At 41.5% G+C, this 19,395-nt stretch overlaps 1 protein-coding gene across 1 annotated transcript in view; it reads left to right on the top strand.

Moving 5' to 3' along the window:
• Positions 1-66: 66 nt before the first annotated feature.
• The window catches only part of LOC123251810 (poly [ADP-ribose] polymerase tankyrase-1-like), a gene marked incomplete at its 5' end in the record, with an annotated part of 207,869 nt that continues 188,540 nt past the window's right edge, over positions 67-19,395 (top strand). Inside the window, 2 exons of the mRNA XM_044681123.1 lie at positions 67-544; positions 18,393-18,501. Of these exons, the coding sequence (XP_044537058.1) occupies positions 67-544; positions 18,393-18,501 (587 nt within the window). The remainder of the gene's footprint in view (positions 545-18,392; positions 18,502-19,395) is intronic.

Below are 19,395 nucleotides of genomic sequence, written 5' to 3'. Positions count from 1 at the left end.
CCGCCCTCGCTGAGCCCCGGGCCCGCGTCCCCCGCGGCCTCCCCGCGCCACGGCGGCCTCTCGGCGCCTCCCGACACGGATGGGGGAGGAGGCGGTGGAGCTGGCCCCGGGTCTGACCGGCCGCGCTCCCCCGAGCCTGGCGACAGCACCGGCCCGGCCTCGGCTCCCGCAGCGGCGCCCCCCGGCCCTGGCCCCGGGTCCTGCCCCTGCCCAGGGCCTTGCCCGGCCTCTACCGCCACCTCTGCCTCCTCGCTGTCCTCCGTGTCCTCATGCTCCTCCTCGGCCTCTTCGTCGACCTCGTCCTCCTCGTCCTCGGCCTCCTCCGCCTCGTCGTCCCCCGGCTCGTTGGGGCCCAGCCCGGCTGACAGTCCGCCGGAGGCAGCAGGCCCAGGCCCGGGGCCGGCCGTGAGCGGCGCCCTGCGCGAGCTGCTGGAGGCCTGCCGCAACGGGGACGTGGCCCGGGTGCGGAGGCTCGTGGACGCGGCCAATGTGAACGCCAAGGACCTGGCCGGCCGCAAGTCCTCCCCGCTGCACTTCGCCGCTGGTAAGGCGAGTCCCTAGGGTCGGGCGGGTAAACTGAGGCTGTATGACGGGATGGGGGTGGGGTCGGCAGCAGCCCGGGGGCGCCCTCGGCCCGCTTTTCTCCCATTGTTCGGTAGCCCCTACCTCTGCCGAGGTCAGTGCCTAGCTCGGTACCGGCTACTTACTGCCCTCACCTCCCCTGCCCCCGCCGCTTCACCAGGCTCGCAGGTGTCTGTTCCGGGCCTGGAGTGCCAGATAGTTAGGCAGTAAGCATCGAATAAGTGCTTACAGTGTGCCCTCTTCCTCCAGGAACTTACAACCTAATAATGGGAGAAGACCGGGAAGACACTTTATGCTATACCATGCAATAGTTTACACTTGGTTTGTTAGCCAAGAAAGAAAAAAAAGTCCGCCACCGTTTTGGCTTGTTAGAACCAGATAATTACTAAAGATATGTAACAGAGTGTTTAAACACACTAGGTATCTGGGGCAACCAAAAGCTCTTAAAAAGCTACCAAAAATGTGCGTTCATGTCTTGGCTTCAGATTTTACTAGTGGAAATGACCCTAACCCGCCTCCCCTCAGACCTTGTATCTGAGCTTTGGTTTCCTTATCTGTAAAGAGCTTGTACTAAATACATATCACAGGGAAAAGCTATTTTTAAATCTTGTGTAGAGCTGTACAAATGTGAACTATAATATGGAAACTAGGAATGTCAATAACTTTTTCTAGACATTTGCAAGTGAAAAACCCTAGAGATCTGATGATAACTTGAGAGGATAAAGAGTGATGTGAGAGAACATTTTAGAGATTTAGGAGACTTGTTCTTGTTCTTGGGCCCAGAGGAAGGAGCTTGTAGTTAAGAGTGAAAGTCAGAAGGAGGATGATTGGGGAATGGGATCAAGGATACCAGTTGAAGGCTTTGGTCAAGGAAGATCATCAGAAACTAAAATGAAGAGTGGGTTTTGAGGTGTAGATGTAGGGGAATAGAGGGAACAAGTCTCCCTCAAGTATGAGGGGAGGTGTTCTGCTGAAAGGGTAGGGGGAGGCAGGGGTGAGTGGGAGGATTGGAGAGAAGAGATTTGGAACAGCTGTTGTGGGGAGCCATCTAGGGAATCTGTTGGGGAGGCTGTGAAAGAATTGCTTTGGTTTCCTCATCTGATGCAGCGAAGAAAGATTTCTTTCTTTTGAAAAATCTTAACCTTTGATTTCCTTTGGTTCACCACAGTAGTTTAGACTTAAGAGAATTGCCCAGACACTGAGAGGTTAAGTGATTTGATTGTGAGTCTCACAACCTCTTCGTATCAAAGATTAGACTTAAACTTAGGCCTTTGTGATACTGAGATAAGCTTTCAAAAAATCAGCAAAAGCCATGGCATGTTCTCTTGGTGGGAAATAAATAACCAAGCCAGATTTTATGAATCAATCTAAATTATTTACTTTGGCATTCCACATTATATACACGGCTGTTTCTTTTAACACTTCACTTTACAAATACAACTAATATTATTGCTGAGAAAAGGACAGCTCTGATTTGTTCATGTAGCATACTTATTTAGGTTACTTCACTGATGGAGTTGTAGATTTGTCTTCAAAAACCACACTTTTCTCCTTCAAATTTAACAGATGTTAAGAATATAGTGTATACAAGGGTTACCCAAAACAGAGATGCTCTGGGTTTGTTGTTCAGTCACATCACAGCTCGGAAGGCTCTGCCACAGGTCAGGCACAAATGGAGATGTTTCTACACATCTCACATTTCTTTTGAGGTACTGAAGTTCTGCTTTGCTCAGAGAGCACAGAGCCTTCTTTGATTTCTGCAAGCCATTCTGGATGATGCTGAATACCCAGATGAAGAAGTGGAAGGTAGTTTGAAGTGGGAGAGAGAAAGCACTAAAAATTTGGGGGGATTTACAGAGAAAGTGACACCTCAGTCTATCCAGATTAAAAAAAAGTGAGGGGATACCGTATGAAAGAAGATGTGTTCAGAAAAGGGAGTCTAGGATTGTGAGCAGAACCATAGGGAAGTAGACTTCTACTCTCTTTCCAGTAGCAATAGTCATGTTGATTTGATTATTATTCCTTGAGAAAAGTAAAATGCCAAGAAGGCGTTTGGGGGCTGCAATAAGATAAATGTCTTCATAGGATATTATAGGGTTTGGGGGGCTTGACTAGATGGGGGGAGATGAAAATTCACTCAACCCACAATATTGGTATCTCCAAGAGCCCTAAAACTTAAAGGTGTGTGTGTGTTGTGTGTCACTATTGCTAGTGGGGATAGGCACACAGTGACAGCGAAGATGGAAAGATGCCCATGTTGCTAGGTCCTGGGGTGAAGCAATATCAGGGAGTCTGGAGCTGGCTAGATGGAAGGCTGATAAGGATTAACTCAGCTTACAATCTTGGCAGCTCTATGAGTACCAAACTTGAGTGGAAGTTCTTAAATACCATATTGCATGAGTATTTTATTAATAGAGGTAATAAATAAGGAAACACTGAATATGTTTTTAGCATGGTAGTTACTTGCACAGACTTGTACCTTTAGAGGAAGATTATTTTGGCAGTTTTGTGGAGGATGGATTGGAAAGGCTAGAAACTGGAAAGCCAGTTAGGAATCTTTTAGAATAGTCTAGGTCAGAGGCGATTAGTGTCTGACCCATGGTAATACAAATTTTAGTGGAAAGGAGACCCAATTCATTGACAGTGGACAGTGAGGCAGTGGGAAGAGTCAGGAATGACTGAGGTTATATACTTTGTGACTGGGAGTGTGGATGTTACTGCCCTTAATGGAAGAGAGGGAGAAAAAGGGAGGTGGAGGGAGGGAGAGATGGAGGTGGTAAATGAGAGCTTTAGGAAAAAGCTGGAAAGTCAGGGGAGAATATAAGGATAATTCTGCGGGGTGAGGTTGATAACAAATTTGTATTGCTTCTGGCAGACTTTGTCATTCCCTTGGCAGTGCTCATCAGATGATTGGGTTCAAAGTTTTGAATATTGGCATGGTGAGAATCTTGATTCAAGGTGGATGACTATTTCTTAGTGATTAACTAAAGACTGGGAAGGGTAGAAAGTTGAGGGGCAAGAAGAGAGGGATAGAATGGGAAACTGAGATTGTGGTGAAAAAGAAAAAGTTTAGGCCAAGTAAGGCAGAGCAGGTGTTTGATCACAATCAGATTGCATATTACAGTTACAGATTTCAAGGTTATAGAAGTGGTCTAAAGAATGACCCGCATACCTCTGTGGATGACAGGATGAATGAGGGAAGATACAAGTACATGTAACATGAAGGAGGTTTTGAGAGTTGAGATTGAACTGAGAGGCTGAAAGTATTCATGGTGGTGTCAGCATGAATATTTAAGCTCTTAATTAGGAGAGCAGAGGCTGGGGTGGAAGGGAAGAAGGGAAGGGAAGACTACTTTGTAAAGAGGGAAGAGGGATGAGCTGGAGACTTGGGGAGCATAGACGGACAAAAGGATTTCTGACCTCATGGTCTAGATCAGAGGTGTCAAACTCAAGGAAAAATGGATAAGGCTCTCATATTAATTTGGTATTTAATTACAACTTAGCTTTAAAAATATTATTATTGTTTCATTGTTTTTATTTATTTTGATAAACATTTCCCCATTATATTTTTATCTGATTCAGCTGCCCCCACTATATGCCAGGCACTGAGCTAAGGCTAAATATACTGAGTTTCTTCTACTCATCCTCATGTAGCATAATATTCGGTCACCTCGGTCATTCTCTTTTATGCCCCAGCTATTTATGCCCTTGCTTATTGTGCTTAGAACTGAAGATAGCACTCCAGGTGACTAGGGCAGAGTACTGAGGTCAGTGGATATTCCTCAGGTTCCTAAAGTTCTAAGCATTGGGGATACAAAGACAGAAGGTAATCTCTGCCCTCAGGGAGCTCCCAGTCTGTTGGAGGAGATAACATGCTGCCTGCTGGGTACCAGTTGGTGATCAGTGGGATCAGAGATAAGACATTGAGATTGAGGAGGTCTGGGAAAGGCTTCCAGCAGAAGGCCAAATTTTTGGAAACATGAAGGGAACCAGAGAAGCCAGGAGGTGGAGATGAGGAGGAAGAGCTTTCCAAGCATGGAGGATAGCCTGAGAAAATACCTGGAGTCATGAGGTGGACTGTTTTAGGAAGAGAAAGGGGATCAGTGTCCCTGGATAGCAAAGTAAGTGCAGAGAGTTGGGGAAGGAAGTTGTAGGAAAACTGGAAAGATAGGAAGGGGCCCCCTTAGGGAAGGCTTTTTTAAAAAAAGCCAAATAGAATTTTATAGTTAATCCTAGTTTGCTATTGGAGTTTATTGAAAAGGGTGGGGGTGGGTGTATGATGTCAGACCTGTATTTTAGAAAGTTCAGCTTTATAGCTGAGCAGAGGTTCAACTGGAATAGCAAGAGGCTTTCAGGCAGGGAGACAACCTCCCTCCCCTTAGCAGTTATTGCAATAGTTCAGGCAGGAGGTGATGAGGATGGGTACCAGGATGGGGAGCAGTGTCAGAGGAGAGGAGGGGGCATATTCAAGAGATGCTATGAAAGTAGAAATGATAGGACTTGGTAACTGATGGGTCATGAGGGAGAGTGAGGAATAAAGGGTGACCCCTAGATTGGGAGCCTAGGGGCCTGGGAGAGGAAAGATGGAAAGAGAGAGAGATGAGTTCAGTTTTGTACATGTTGAATAGAAGATGTCAAAGATGTTTTAATAGATGTCATTCAAAGTGTCTCATAGGCAATTGCAGATGAGAGACTAGAGGTTTGTGTTGTACAAATAGATCTGAGAGTTATCTCTATAGAGATGATAAATGAATTCATGGGAGCTAATGAGATCACTGTAAAATATAGCCTAGAGGGAGAAGAAAACTATCTCCAGACTTTCTGATATGAAAGAAGATCAGCAAAGGAGATAGAAGGGGCTCTCTGTAGAACCAGGAGATAGCATTGGCATAGAAACCTTAAGAAAAGAGAGTATTAAAAGGAGAAGAGGGCGATTGGCAAAGGCTGTAGAGAAGTCAAGAAGGCTGAGAACTGAGAAAAGACTTTGGCAAAAGCTTTGGCAATTAGGAAGTCATTGATAACTTTGGAGAGAGCAGTTTTGTTTGAATGAGAAGTAGACCGATTGTGAGGAAAGGAAGTGGAGATAACATTGTAGCTGTCTCAGTAGATTTAGACTTTACAAAAAGGAGAGGTACAGGTTAATAGAAAGGACAAATGTGGAGTAAGGGTTTGTTTTGGAGCCTGAGGGAAACATGCCATTTTTGTAGGCAGTAGAAAAGAAAGCAGCTGGTAGAGATTGAAGAAAAATAAGAAAGTGGGGATAATGGGAGAAGTCTGCTGGAGAAGATGAAATGGAATGAGATTCCTTGTTCATGCAACGGGGCTTGAAGGACCTCCTCTTCATATGAAACAGCGATGAAGGGAGGAGATACCTATAGAAGGCATCTGAATGATGTGAAATGAACATGAGGAGAGAAGGGAGAGTTCTCTGAATGGGTTCATTTTTCTCCCTGTGCTGTATAAGTCAAGGTTCTCTGATTAGAGTGGGTAGAAAGCAATGGAAGATTTGAGGAGGGATGAAAATGTCTGGAGAGGCTGTTCTGATGAGTGGGGTAATAAACAGATTAATTAGTGAGATGCAGAAGGATTGTCTTCTTGCAATAAGGGTCTAGTTGAGATTATGTAATAAAATTGGGGCAGATAGTTGGCACAGGGGATAGGATGCCAGGCCTAGAGTCAGGAAGACTTCTTCCCGAGTTTATATCTGGCCTCAGACACTTAACTAACTTTGTGACCCTGGACAAATAATTTAACTCTGTTTACTTCAGATTCCTTATTTTTTTAAACCCTTACTTTCTATCTTAGTAGCAATTCCAAGACAGAAGAGCAACAAGGGCTAGGCAATTAGGGTTAAGTGACTTGCCCAGGGTCACACCACTAGAGGCTTGGAGCTGTATTGACTGTGCTTCCTGGCTGCTCCAGTTTCTTCATTTGTAAAATGAATTGGAGAAAGAAATGGCAAACCATTTGTGTATCTTTGCTAAGAACACACCAAATGGAGTCATGAAGAATTGGACACAACTGAAAGGACTGGACAGCAACAACAAACAAACTTGTTGTGGCCCCATTCAACACAACTTAACTGAGTCATAGAATATGTGAGGGAGAAGAGTGGACAATAAGATTGGAAAAGTCATTTGGAACTGGTTTTGAAGGGTTTTAAATGCCAAGCTGGGTCTGTTGTCTTTGATTCTAGAGGTTTAGGGAGCCACTGGAGTTTATTGAACAAAGGAGTGACATGGTTAGATTGACAGCCTTTTGGAGATAATAGATTGGAGAGGGAAGAGACTAGAGGCAAGGAGAACAATTATGAGACTTTCACAATATTTTGAGTGAGGAGAATGATGAAGGCTTGAGCTTGGGTGTTGTAGAGGTAGAATTGATAAGACTGGGCAAATGATTGGTTATAGTAAGTGAGGGAAAGTGAGAAGTCAATGAAGCAGATGATGATGGAGTTGGCAAGCCTAGGAAGTGGGGGTGTTTTGTTTGCTGTTTCATTTTGAATTCTTTTTTTCAGGTTTGAATTATCTAGGAGACATCTCCATTGAGTAGCTGGTGCTGCTGAGCCAGAGCTTAGGGGAGAAACTAGGAGTAGCTAGAGAGGGTCCTAGCTCCAGAGACAGAAGAGATCTGATTGGTCAGCTAGTCCAGTCACTTGATTTGGGATTCTGGGATCCCAGAATTCACGTGGCAGTGTCCAAGGCCAGCCAGGTCGTAGGATCAACATTATTTGCATAGAAGATAATTAAGCCAGGAAACATTGGGGAATTAGATAGAGAGAAGGCCCATGAGCCTAGTATAAAACCTTGGGGAATAAACTCCAAGTTAAGATATATAATCTGGATGATGATTCAGCAAAGAAGACTGAGACTGTTAATGAGTAGGGAGATAGGTAGGAGAATTAAGACTAGAGAGAAGAGTGTAGCAAGAAGAAAAGTTGGCCAGCAAGGTGGAAGGCTCCAGAAAGGGCCAGAAGAATGAGGCTTGAGAAAAGGCCTCTGGCCTTGGTCGGTAAGAGTTTATTGGCTACTTTGGAAAGGGCAGTAATGAAGTTGGAAGCCTGCTTGCTAGAGATACCAAAATGAGTAAGAGGAGCACTGTTTGTTGGAGAGACAAGTTGAGAGGGTATATAGAGAATAGATTTGTAGAAAAACCTATCAAATAGACATCTAAGGTAGTTGAGGAAGGTTAGAAGGAACCAGCCATTGAGGTTGAGAGGTGGCTCATGGAGTTGTGTAGAAGGATTCTATAACATGGAGCTGAGATAGTACCACAGTTGAAGGTTCCAGTAATTTGGTATGGGGCGGCTAGACTGTCGTCATTCCAAGTTCTGTGACTGGGATGGCTTTTGGCATATAGAGACAACAAGGGGACTTAAGTGTTGCTCAGCACAGGAGTATGGAGAACGGGCCTGGATACTCTTGTGACTTGCAGCCAATAGGTGTCTGATTCTTGGGTCTTCCTTCCAGGACCCTCTTGAACTCTTAAGGATTTTCAGTTCCTCTGTGAGCTTAGTGGACATTTGCTCAACAGCAGCTTTCAGAGAGTCAGTGGTGGCCTTTAGGACTTCCTTTTTTTCTGGCTTACTGGGCTGTGAGATAAAGGAGTACTTAAATCTTTTAAGGGATGTCCCTGATGTTTTATTAAAATTCAAATGTGCCCCCATATCTGATAAGTCAGAATACAAAGGTAAGTACTTGAACTGACTTTCTGAAACTAATATGTGTAGGTTACCACTGGCAAGACATTCTGTGGCCAATTAAATGGGATACTTTGCTTTTTGGGTCATGGAAATAAATCCTTGGATTTTATTTTGTCTTCCACTACAAATTGCTCAAGATGACCCAATATGAGAATTAGTTGGTAGGTCAGTGAATAAATCATATAGTGATTAGATTAGAGACAGGTTGAGAAGGATAGAAATAAATGGGGCACTTCTAGATGGAATGTTGCAGTCACTACTGTTCCCTAGGGCTGGTTGATATCCTCATATTTCAGCAACCTTTATTCATTTCTTTTGCCTCCCTTTCAACCCTTTCTATCTTGCAGCTATGCCCAGCTTGCTAGTTGCAGGGACTTGATGGTTCTGGTTTTCAGTACCAATTTTGGAGGTGTCCATAATCTTGTTGGCCTTTTGATTATAGCAATGAACCCTGAGGAAGTTAGGTTTTAGTTGAAAGGAACAACAAAGGTCCGCTAGTCCATTTTCTACCCTGACAGCTTGTATATAATATTCTTGACAAGATGGTTATAACCTGAAGGGGGAGGGTCTAGTCCACTCATGGAAAACTATAACTCTTGGGCAGGTTTTTCTTACATTAAACCAGAATCTGTCTCTCCATCTTATTTTTACTCCTACTTTTGTTCTCTGGACTTAAATATGTCTATTCTTAAATATAAGACAAGGCTGGCATAAAAACCAGCTAGGAGGCACAGTGGATGGAGCACTGGGCCCAGCTGGAGTCAGGAAGGTCTGAATTCAAATCCTGCCTCATACACTAGCAGTGTGACCTTGGGCAAGTCACTTAACCTGTCTGCCTCAGTTTCCATGTCTGTAAAATAGAGATAATTCTAGCACCTATTTCATTGGGTTGTTAAGAACACCAAAAGAGTGCTTAAGTGCTATATAAATGTTAGCTCTTACTGTTATTGTTGTCACAATAATAGTAATTGTTCTCATACCTAGTATCCAGACCTCCTGCCTAAGACCTAGATTTAAATTCAGATACTTATACCTAATACTTACACAACAATTTCCTCAGTTGGAAAGAGGAGATAATGTTGAAGTATCTACTTCCCAGGCTACTAAGGTCAAATGAGATAATATATGTGAGAGAAACTTTCTAAATTTTAAAGGCTACATAATTACCAGTTATAATGCAAATGTCTCTCCCCCATTTTTTTCTTCTATAGGCCCCACTTCCCAGCTCCTTCAGTTAGTCTTTGTATGGCTTGGTCTAGTCCCTGCTCCATCCATGAAGCTGCCAACTTCCTGACATGCTCTATTTTTGAGAACACAATGTGTCCCTAATTGAATACTATCTTCCAAGGGAGACTATTCTGTATATAGACAAGTGGGACCTCTGGTAGCTTTGGTTTTCACTAATTTTTGATGTTTAAGTTCATTACCTATTAGTCAAGTACTCTAGGCAGTCAGGATTTGCATGTCCTATGGAGGGCCTGTTGTTTGTTTATTTCTTTCTTCAGAAGAGCAATAAGGGGAGGCAATGGGGGTAAAGTGACTTGCTCAGGGTCATATAGCTAGGAAATATCTGAGGCCAGATTGAACCCAGGACCTCCTGTCTCTAGACCTGGCTCTCAATCCACTGAGCCACCCAGCTGCCCTCCTGTAGTTCTTTCTGAAAACTGTTTTGCCTCCTAATTCAGTTTCTTCAACTTTTCTCCCTGCCTTTTTCTTCTGCCTTACAGACAAGAACAGTAAAGGTTAAGCTTTCAAAGTTATGTTCCAAAGCCTGACAGCCAGAAAGAAGGGTTAGCTTCTTTATAGTGGTATTTTAGTAATGGCAGTAACATAAGGACACTGGTATGTAGTCATAATTGCCACAGCAAGATTTTTATTAAAATTATGTATATGCAGTTAATTGAGTTCCTTGGCCCTGGGCCTGTACCAGTTTTCAGGAATGCTTTGGGCTGGATGCACTTAATATTTCAGTGATATCACAGGGAATTGCTATATTCAGAGCTTCTGAAGATGCTATTTTGCCATTTTAAATTTTATTTTATTTTTATTGTCATGCAAAACATCCATATTGATTGTAGTAAGAGCAAACTCATACATAATCAAAACCCCAAAATAAAACCATAAATGCACTGATGTGAAAGATGACTTCAACAGTTCTTCCTCTGGAGGTGGCTAGTATTCTCCATCATAAGACCTTCAGGATTGTCCCAGATCATCGAATTGCTGAGAGTAGCCAAATTTTCAGAGATAAACATTGTCCAATATTGCTGTTTTGGGGTACAGTGATCTCTCAGTTCTGCTTATTTCACTCTGCATCAGTACCTGCACATCTTTCCAACTTCTTCTGAAATCATCTAGCTTATCATTTCTTATAGCACATTACTATTCCATCACCAACATCTATCACAATTTGTTCAGCCATTCCCCAATTAATAGATATCCCCTCAGTTTCAAATTCTTTGCCACCACAAAAAGAGCAGCTATAAATATTTTTGTCTAATTGGGTCTTTCCCCCTTTTTTATTATCTCTTTGGTATACAAACTCAGTAGTGGTATTACCAGATCAAAGGGTATTATAATAGCCCTTTGGGCATAATTCCAAATTGCCCTCTAGAATGGTTGTATCAATTTATAACTCCACCAACAATGCATTAGTGCCCCAAATTTTGTTACATCTTCTCCACCATTTACTACTTTCCTTTACTGCCATATCGGCCAGTTTGTTAGATGTGAGGTGGTAACTCAGTGTTGTTTTAATTTTCATTTCTCTAATCAAGAGGGATTTAAAACATTTTTTCATATGGTTATTGATGGCTTTGATTCTTCATCTGAAAATTGCTTATTCATACCCTTTGACCATTTGTCAATTAGCAAATGGCTTGTGTTCTAATTTATCGTTTTTTTTCTTTCTCCTTTGTAATAATGGCATGCCAAACCTTTGGCAGTAAGATGGCGGACATATCTTGTAAGGCAGGAAAGGGGCAGATGAAGTTCATTTGGGTAAAGGCAGGGTAATCCATTATTTATGTAGAAGGTTTGGGGTCACAGAATATGAGACTATAAAATGGGGATCATAGTTCTGTTTTTTTACTTCACAGGGTTATTTTGTGGCAAAAAATGGTGCATGTTTGTGTGTGTGTGTGTGATACACGATTAGCTGCTATTATGGTGTGATATCAATTTATTGGTTATGCCTATAAAGAATTGAATTTTATGGGGTTGGACTAAATATATGAGAATTTTTAATACTGTGGTTGCTGATTTTAAAATTAATATAGCTCAAGTCAAAATGACTTTCAGTGGCATTATTTACAAAGAGGCAGAACGAGTGAAAGAGGGTAGAGTAAGAAGTCTACCTTATCACCCTAAGTGTTGCTCTGGTCCGGGCTCAACCCACGCAGGGCTTGTTAACCTCTCAGCCAGAGGACTTGGTGGTGAATTAAGCAAAGGTTCAACCCATGTGGCCTCTTCCAAGAAGGAGAACTAACCTCTCCAGAAGCCAGGAAAGGAGGGTCAACTTTTCACTCACCAGGAGAAGATTCAGCAGCAGTCTTACCAGAAGCAGTCTAAGAGCCAAAGTCCCAGTCCAAGCTTCTTCAACCTGAAAATTCAAGACAAAGATCTTTTGCACAGGAAGTTTATCATCTATTATAGCCCCTTTTTAAGTCCCTTCCTGTCTCTTCTTCCACTTTATGGGGACCAACTGCAGGCTTTAAATTTGCTTAGCACTGCCCAGGGAGAGGTAGTATTTGTAGTTTCACAAGTTTCTGACTCAGTTGAAAGGGTAGGGCTCCCTAAGTGGCTTGCTAACTCCCCCACCTAGTGCCAAGTAGGGGTGTTCAAGCTTTGGTTGATTAATTCAAAAATAGGCAAGGGGAGAGTCAATTCCATCTTCACATGCTCCCAAAAAAGGTCCCAGGAGCCAGCCTAGAATGTTGATAGTAGAATGTTAGCTCCTTGAGGGGAGGGACTAGTTTTGTTTTGATCTGAGCCTTCCACCGTGCCTTGTCCATATATATATAAACAAAATGTCTGGTCACATATTCATAAAATTTTAGAAATGAGAGAGACATTAGAGAATGTTCAGCTTCTTTATTTTACACAAAAAGTCACAAAACCAGAAAACAGTGGGAGGGCATAGCATAACATAGCATGCCACTGGAGAGAGGACCGAAGAATGTGGAGGCAAGGGCTAGTTTTTTTTTGCAAGGCAATTTTGGTCAGGACTGGTCTGGCCTTGGAAGAATCACTTAATCCTTCTAAACCTCAGTTTCCTGATCTTCAAAATAAAGGAATTGGATTAAATGACTTTTGAGGTCTCTTCCTAAACATTTCTTTAAAAGTCATACAGCTGCAGTGTTCAGATTTAGGGCAAATGGCCACTGAGGGCCTTTCCAACTTTCAGATCTGATTCTTAGTTGTTTTCTCCCCTTCCCTCCTCCAACTAGTTAGATTCTAAGAGTCCTATCCACATTCAGTTTTTCTCTTGCTTTTTTTTTTTTAATCCCCTTCTTTCTAATCACATGGCTGCCATCTTGGTTTAAAGCAGTGATTCCCAAAGTGGGCACCACCACCCTTTGGTGGGTGCTGCAGCGATCCGGGGGGTGGTGATGGCCATGGGTGCATTTGGGAGCGGTGATAGTATGTGACAGGGGGGCGCTAAGTAATATTTCTTCTGGAAAGGGGGCAGTAGGCCAAAAAAGTTTGGGAACCACTGGTTTAAAGTCTTCTGTAACTCTTGCCTGCACTATTTCAAGAGAGTCCTGATTTGGCCTGGTGCTTCCAGTCTCTTTGCTCTCCAGTTCATCTTGTATACCCTGTTGTCAAAGTGATATTCCCAAGGTTCAGGTCTGAATATTTCACTTCCCTGTTTAGACAGCTCCAAGTGACCCTCTCTCTTTTCCTAATGCCCTGGATAGTGTTGGAGGCCAATTGCCTTTCTAGACTTTTTGTGCAATGCCCCTCCACTGCAGATAATTGGCCTCCTTGCATTTCCCTTTCTCAGGAAGTGCTTCTCTTAGCTCTGAGCTCTCTATTACTTTGTGTTTGTTTTGCATTTACTTTTTGTGTTTTTCTCTGGGGGAATGAAAGCCCTGGAGGTCAGGCAAAAGGCAGAGATTATTAACTTTTTTATCTTTATTTCTCTGTACCTGGTGGGCACAGAGTATACTAGGTGCTTAATTAGAGATTTCTTTCAGTGTTTGGCCTCTAAGGTGTTCTCCCGAAATTAACTTAAGTTTTCTCCCAAGGTTTATTTTTTTTTTTTATCTGGGACTTTCCTTTGTTCTAATCCCTCTTCTATTATGCTTCCCTATATACAATTTATACTGACCCATAGTAGTTTGTAAACTCAAAGTCAAGAATTGTTTTTCGTCTTTTTATTCCAGTTTCTTTAATTTAGTAGTTTTTGTTTGAGTCAAAAGCATCCAGGGCCCTTTTTCTGTATTCTCTTCTGGTATCATTCTCCTAGCTAGAGTTTTTTTTGCACATTGGGCCCAATTTTCTGACCTAAAATGGCATTTCTGAGAAGGCATCTTGGTTTCAGAGTTGGATTTAAGGCTTAACTCTATCCCCCTCAAATGGCCATATCTACTTTCCATGTTTTCTATGGTAGAGGATTTCCTTATACAAATGAGGCCACAGATGTAGCTCACTTAAAAAATAGAAAAATTTTTCTTAGGAAATGAATTCGATTTGGCATGGTAGTCCAGGTGATTCCCTGATTATATTTAAATAGTAAATTGCTTTCCAGGGGAAATCTCCAAAGGCTGTTTGGCTTTTTTGTCTCTGAATGATCTCTTAACTGACTTAAAAAAATTAATTTATTTTTTTATTTACATTTTTAAGAATTTATTTCCAGGCATCCCCTCTCTCTCCTCCCCATACCATAGAAAGCATCAACTGAGGGGGGAAAGTGTATATTATGTCTTTTGTGCTTCTATTTATTAGTTCTTTTTCTGGAGGTGGACATTCATGAGTTATTCTTTAAATATTAGTTCTGTAACCATTATGTACATGTTCTTTTGGTTTTGCTCTTCATTCTTTCATCTAGATCTTTCTAAATTAAAAAATGATTAACCTGCTTATCATTTCTTACATCACAACATTCCATTACAATCCTATACCACAATTTGTTCAGTTATTTCTCATCTTGATTGACTTTAAAGCATTTGAATAAAGAAATAAAGAAAACCAATGACATTGGTATCAAACTTCATTGTAGACTCAGGCCTGTGCCATGTGTGGGTAATAAGTGCCTAAGAGATTTTTGTTGAAGCTCTCATATGAATCCATTTGTGTTGGACTTGAAAAAAATTAGACAAGAACTCATCAGGGGAAGAGAGGAGGGTGAACATTTCAGGAATAGTGAATAATAGTATGGTGGGAGGTGATGAGGGTGGCAGAGGAAGCAAGATTTGGAGAGCATGAGGCCTACATTTTCAGGGCCAGAGGATGGACTGGTCTGTCTGGAGTAGAGATGTCAAATATAAATACCCAGAACCATGTGGCCACAGCACTACCAGGTTAAAATGTCTTTGGGGAAATAGCTAAGAAAATAAATAAAAACACAGTAAATCTAAGATAATGTCACATATTAAAGCTAAGTCAATATGTGACCTGTATGGTTCCTTATGTATGAAATAGTGGGTACTTTTTCCCCCTCCCCCCCAGTTCTATTTGAGTTTGATACACTGGTCTGGAGCATAGAATGCAAAAATGGACTGGTAGTGCCATATTTTAGAGAATCTTGAAAGTCAGGCATAGGAGTCTTTACTTTATTTGGCGGATAATAGGGAGCTATTGAAGATTTTTGAGCTATGCTAACATAACCAGCTATTCATAAAAGTTATTCTGCCAGCAATATGAAGAATAAAATTGGAGCAGAGAAGAAAATGAGGATAACATAGCTTGTTACGGAGCTATTGCAGTAGTTCAGATGGATAGTTGTGCTTTTTAGGGTGGTGGCAGTGGGAAAAGAGGAAGAAATGGTGGATTTTTGGAGGAATGGGTGGAATTTTCATAGAGGCAAACTTAGGTTGGGTGTAAGGAAAGATTGCTTATCAATTAGAACCATCAGAAAGTGGAATGGGTGCCCCCATTGGAGGTTTTTGAGCAAAGACAGAATGGCTACTTGATGGGTATCGTGTAGATAGAATTTCTTGTTCAGGTATGGTTTAGGCTAAGAGTTTCCAACATTGAGATTCTCTCATTCTCCTAATAAACAGAACTCAGTGGGACAGTGTTGGAAGAAGGCAAGAATCCAAAGATAATGCCAAGATTATGAACATGGGAGATCAGACAGAACTAATGATGTCAGAAAAAGGAGTAGATTTGGGGAGAAAGATAAGCTAGGGTTTTTGTAGGTTGAGTTTGAGAGAATGATGGGGCATCCAGGTAGAAATACCCTGGGGGTTGGAAGTTCTGTGAAGAAGGATATTGATGTGGGTGTTGAAGACCCTTTCTCCCCCCAAGAGGGCAGAGTTGAGAAGAAGACTGAGCCAACTAAGATCTGGCCTGAGAGATCTGTTTGGATGGGGGAGGGGTGCACTTTAAAGGAAGAGAAGTTGTTGGGTGTTGGTAGTGAGTCTGGAGGTGACAATGGAAGGTGACTGCAGGAGCAAGGAATGTTCTTAAAGAGCCCCTCTATTGCCCAGAAGACACTGTGCTGAACTCCAAGGTTAGAAAGATGAAGAAAATTAAAGGAGTTTTTGCCCTCAAGGAGTTTATATGCTCTGTTATTTTTATAGCCTTAAATCTTATGTCACTGCCATTTCTGTTGTTCATTTTCCATTTTTGATTATTTATTAGTTATTGAACTAGCTCTTTTTTTTCTTTTTTCCCCAGTTTTGACCTTAGCATTAAGGATGGTCTGACTATGCCTAGATAACAGTTATAGGGATAACTCCTCCATCAATAACAAGCTTTTCCTGTCAAAGTAGACTCTTCCCTTTTGGTGAGGTTATGTGATGCTCACCCTTGTCCAGGCTTGACCAATTCTTTTTTTTTTAATTCCTATATTGGGACACATGTTTAGAAAGGACTGACTAATGTGGGGCACATGATTAGGAAAATTGGGATGTCAGTTCTCTAAAGGTGTGTCAACACTTAGAGAGTATTATTCATGTGAGTACAAATAGAGATTATAGTAGAGTCATCGCTCTTTGATAGAGAGAAATATTGTTGTCATTGGCCATTGGAGGATAGGGGTGCCAGGACACTTTACAACATGCTGGATATCTGGATGGCTTAAGATCTAGGATGCTCACTGTGAGTCTCCTTACTGATTATAAAGCATGTGGAGTAATTTGGGGGAGTTTCAAGCTGCCGAACTAGAAATTGTGCTGGAGTTTTGGGTTCTGCCATTTCATGTCTTTAGCTGACTTAATAAAGGCTGGATACTGAAAGCCCTGAAGCAACCTCTCATCTTTGTTTCCTGCTTCTTTCCCCATCCTAAGCTTGGCTTTTTCACTCTCGCTGTTCCTTATGGAAATCCTTTTGTCTATCAAGTGTTCTCATGTGGCTAGATTGACACATGATTCAGGAGAGCCAGACAGTCCTGCAAGCTGGAGGCCTAGAGATATACTTTGTAGTTGAGCAGGGTTTTAAAAATTGTATATTTAAAATGCCATGTTTTTGCAGACTTTGATCAAGGCTCATTGTGTTCTTTAGGGGTTTTTTTCACATTTAGGTTTGTGTAAAGATATTTCGGAATATAGTTCCTTTTCTTTTTTAGCTCATAAGTATATTATAAATATTGTAGTAGATAGAATTGTTTCCAAGTACAGTCAGGGATTATGAACAAGTGTTTTTTTAAAATGTATTTTTATTGATGTCTTTTTATTTTATATCACCTATATTTCCATCTATATTCTTCCTCTCTTCCTCTCTGTCATCCCTTATAATAGTGAAAAAGAAAGGAAAAAAGTTGCATAAAATTAAATTATATAAAAAGTATATAACATTATATGTAATATACCTCCACTTCAGCAAAACGAATAAGGAAGATCTCTCTTTCTCTCTTTTCGAGTCTCCCTCCCTCTTCTTCCTTCCCTCCCTTCCTTACCTTCTGTCTTACAGTGTATTGATTCTAAAGCAGTAGAATTGTAAGGATTAGGCAGTGGAGGTTAAGTGACTTACCTGAGGTCACACAAGCTAGAAAGTGTCTGAGGTCAAATTTGAATCCAGAACCCTCTAACTCTCCTCTTTAGACCAAGCCTTTCTCTTTATAATTCAACTTCATTCAACTTTGGTTGTTTTCTCTGTCTTTGTGTATAGTTTGTTCTGGTTTACCATAGTGCCAGGAAATAATAGTAGGTATTTAATAAATGTAGATGGATTGTTCCCCATTCATAGTTGTGTCCAATAGTGCTCTACCTAGCTACCATCTTTCTTCTCCTTTGTTCCTGTTTGGCCATGGTGTCATAGAGACTCCACAGAGGCAGATCTCTAAATATATTGTGGAGTTTTGGCATGGGGGGTGGTACAGGTTTGTGTGTTCACATGCTGGTGGTTGAAAGGCCTTGCTCAAAGGTTCTTAAGCAGGCAGACTATTGTGCGAAGGGTTGGATGAAGAAGAGGGGAAGATAAAAATACAAAACCAAACTGAGCCAATATCCTAAATAAATGGGGGCCAAAGTGTGTGTGACCTGAAGTTTTGGTTGAGGCCCATATCATTGCCTTTTCCCAGGAATACTGCTTGGGCTACTTGATCTCCTCACATTCCAGTCTACTGTCCACAAAGCTGCCAAGATGATTTTCCTTATATGTATTTGTGAACATATCACTCCCCTATTCAGACTCCAATGGCTTCTAGGTTTCAGCATAAGCCCTTCTGCTTGACTTTGAAATTCCTTCACAACTTGTTGCTAGCCTCTCTTTCAGGGTTCTCCCTACCATTCTCTCCAGTACAGCTAGACAAAACTAAGTAAAGCGTTGAGAGGAGTATGGATTTGAGAGATGTCATTCAGGTAGAAAGGGCAAATATGGCAACTGATTGTTTATGAGAAATGAGTGAGAGTGAAGGTCTGAGGCTGACACTGAGATTTTGAACCTAGAAGCTTGCAACAATGGTGGTGCCCTTGATAAATGGGGAAGAAGGGAGAGAGAGGGTTTGGGAGGAAGAGAGTGAAATCTCTCTTGGGCATGCTCAGTGTGATGCTGAAGCAGAATGCAGTGGGATTAGAGCAAATGAGGATATTTCTGCTGCTTTGTTTAATGTCTTGAGCAGCATTTTCTTTTTTGCTCGAAAATATTCTGAGCTTTGGGGAAAATATTTGGGAATTAATTTGAAAAGGGAAGAAAAAGATGCTAAATATTTAGTTGCAGAAGATTTAAGTACAACAAATAAACAACTACTTCCTATTTTAGTAGAGATTAATTAAAAGGTCAAAATTTTTTTTGCAAGTAATATATATATATATATATATATATATATATATATAGTTGGTGCTGGAGAAACTAAGAGGCACAGAGGATAGATAGAGTGCTGGTCCTGGAGTCTAGAGGACCCGAGTTCATATCCAGCCTAAGACACTACCTGGCAATGTGACCCATGGCTTATCCCTTTTTGCCTCAGTTTTCTCATCTGTAAAATAAACTGGAGAAGGAAATGGCAAACCACTCCAATATCTTTGCCAAGAAAACCTCATATCAGGTGATGAAGAATTGGACACTGAACAACAACAACAAATTTTGTTGGTGCATAATAAATATCGAACAGTGAATCTGCATTTCCTTTGTCAGGTAGACTCATTGCTGTATTTTTCTTTGAAAAGCTGCCTTGTTGCCTTTAAAAATTTTTTTTATTTTAAAATATTTTTTCCATGTTTCCATGACTCATTTTCTTTCCCTCCCCTCTTCCCTCTCACTTCCCAGAGCCAACAAGTAATACCACTGGGTTGTACAATGCCTTTTGTTTTTTATACCATAATTATTTTACTTTACCTTGCCTTCTTCCATTGATCATCCTTATAATAAAGAAAAAGCTGTCATTGATTCTGATCCAGTGACCTACCTGCTAGGCAGTGTTTTCCTGGACTTCATGTGCATGATCCATCTCCCCACTCTCCTTTCTTCCTGAGAAGAGGCAGTTAGGGTTCATGGTCAGTTCC

This window comes from Gracilinanus agilis, chromosome 6, assembly GCF_016433145.1.
Source record: "Gracilinanus agilis isolate LMUSP501 chromosome 6, AgileGrace, whole genome shotgun sequence".
NCBI lineage: Eukaryota > Metazoa > Chordata > Mammalia > Didelphimorphia > Didelphidae > Gracilinanus > Gracilinanus agilis.
Note: the sequence above shows the minus strand (reverse complement) of the source record. Positions and strands in the feature narration are given on the sequence as shown.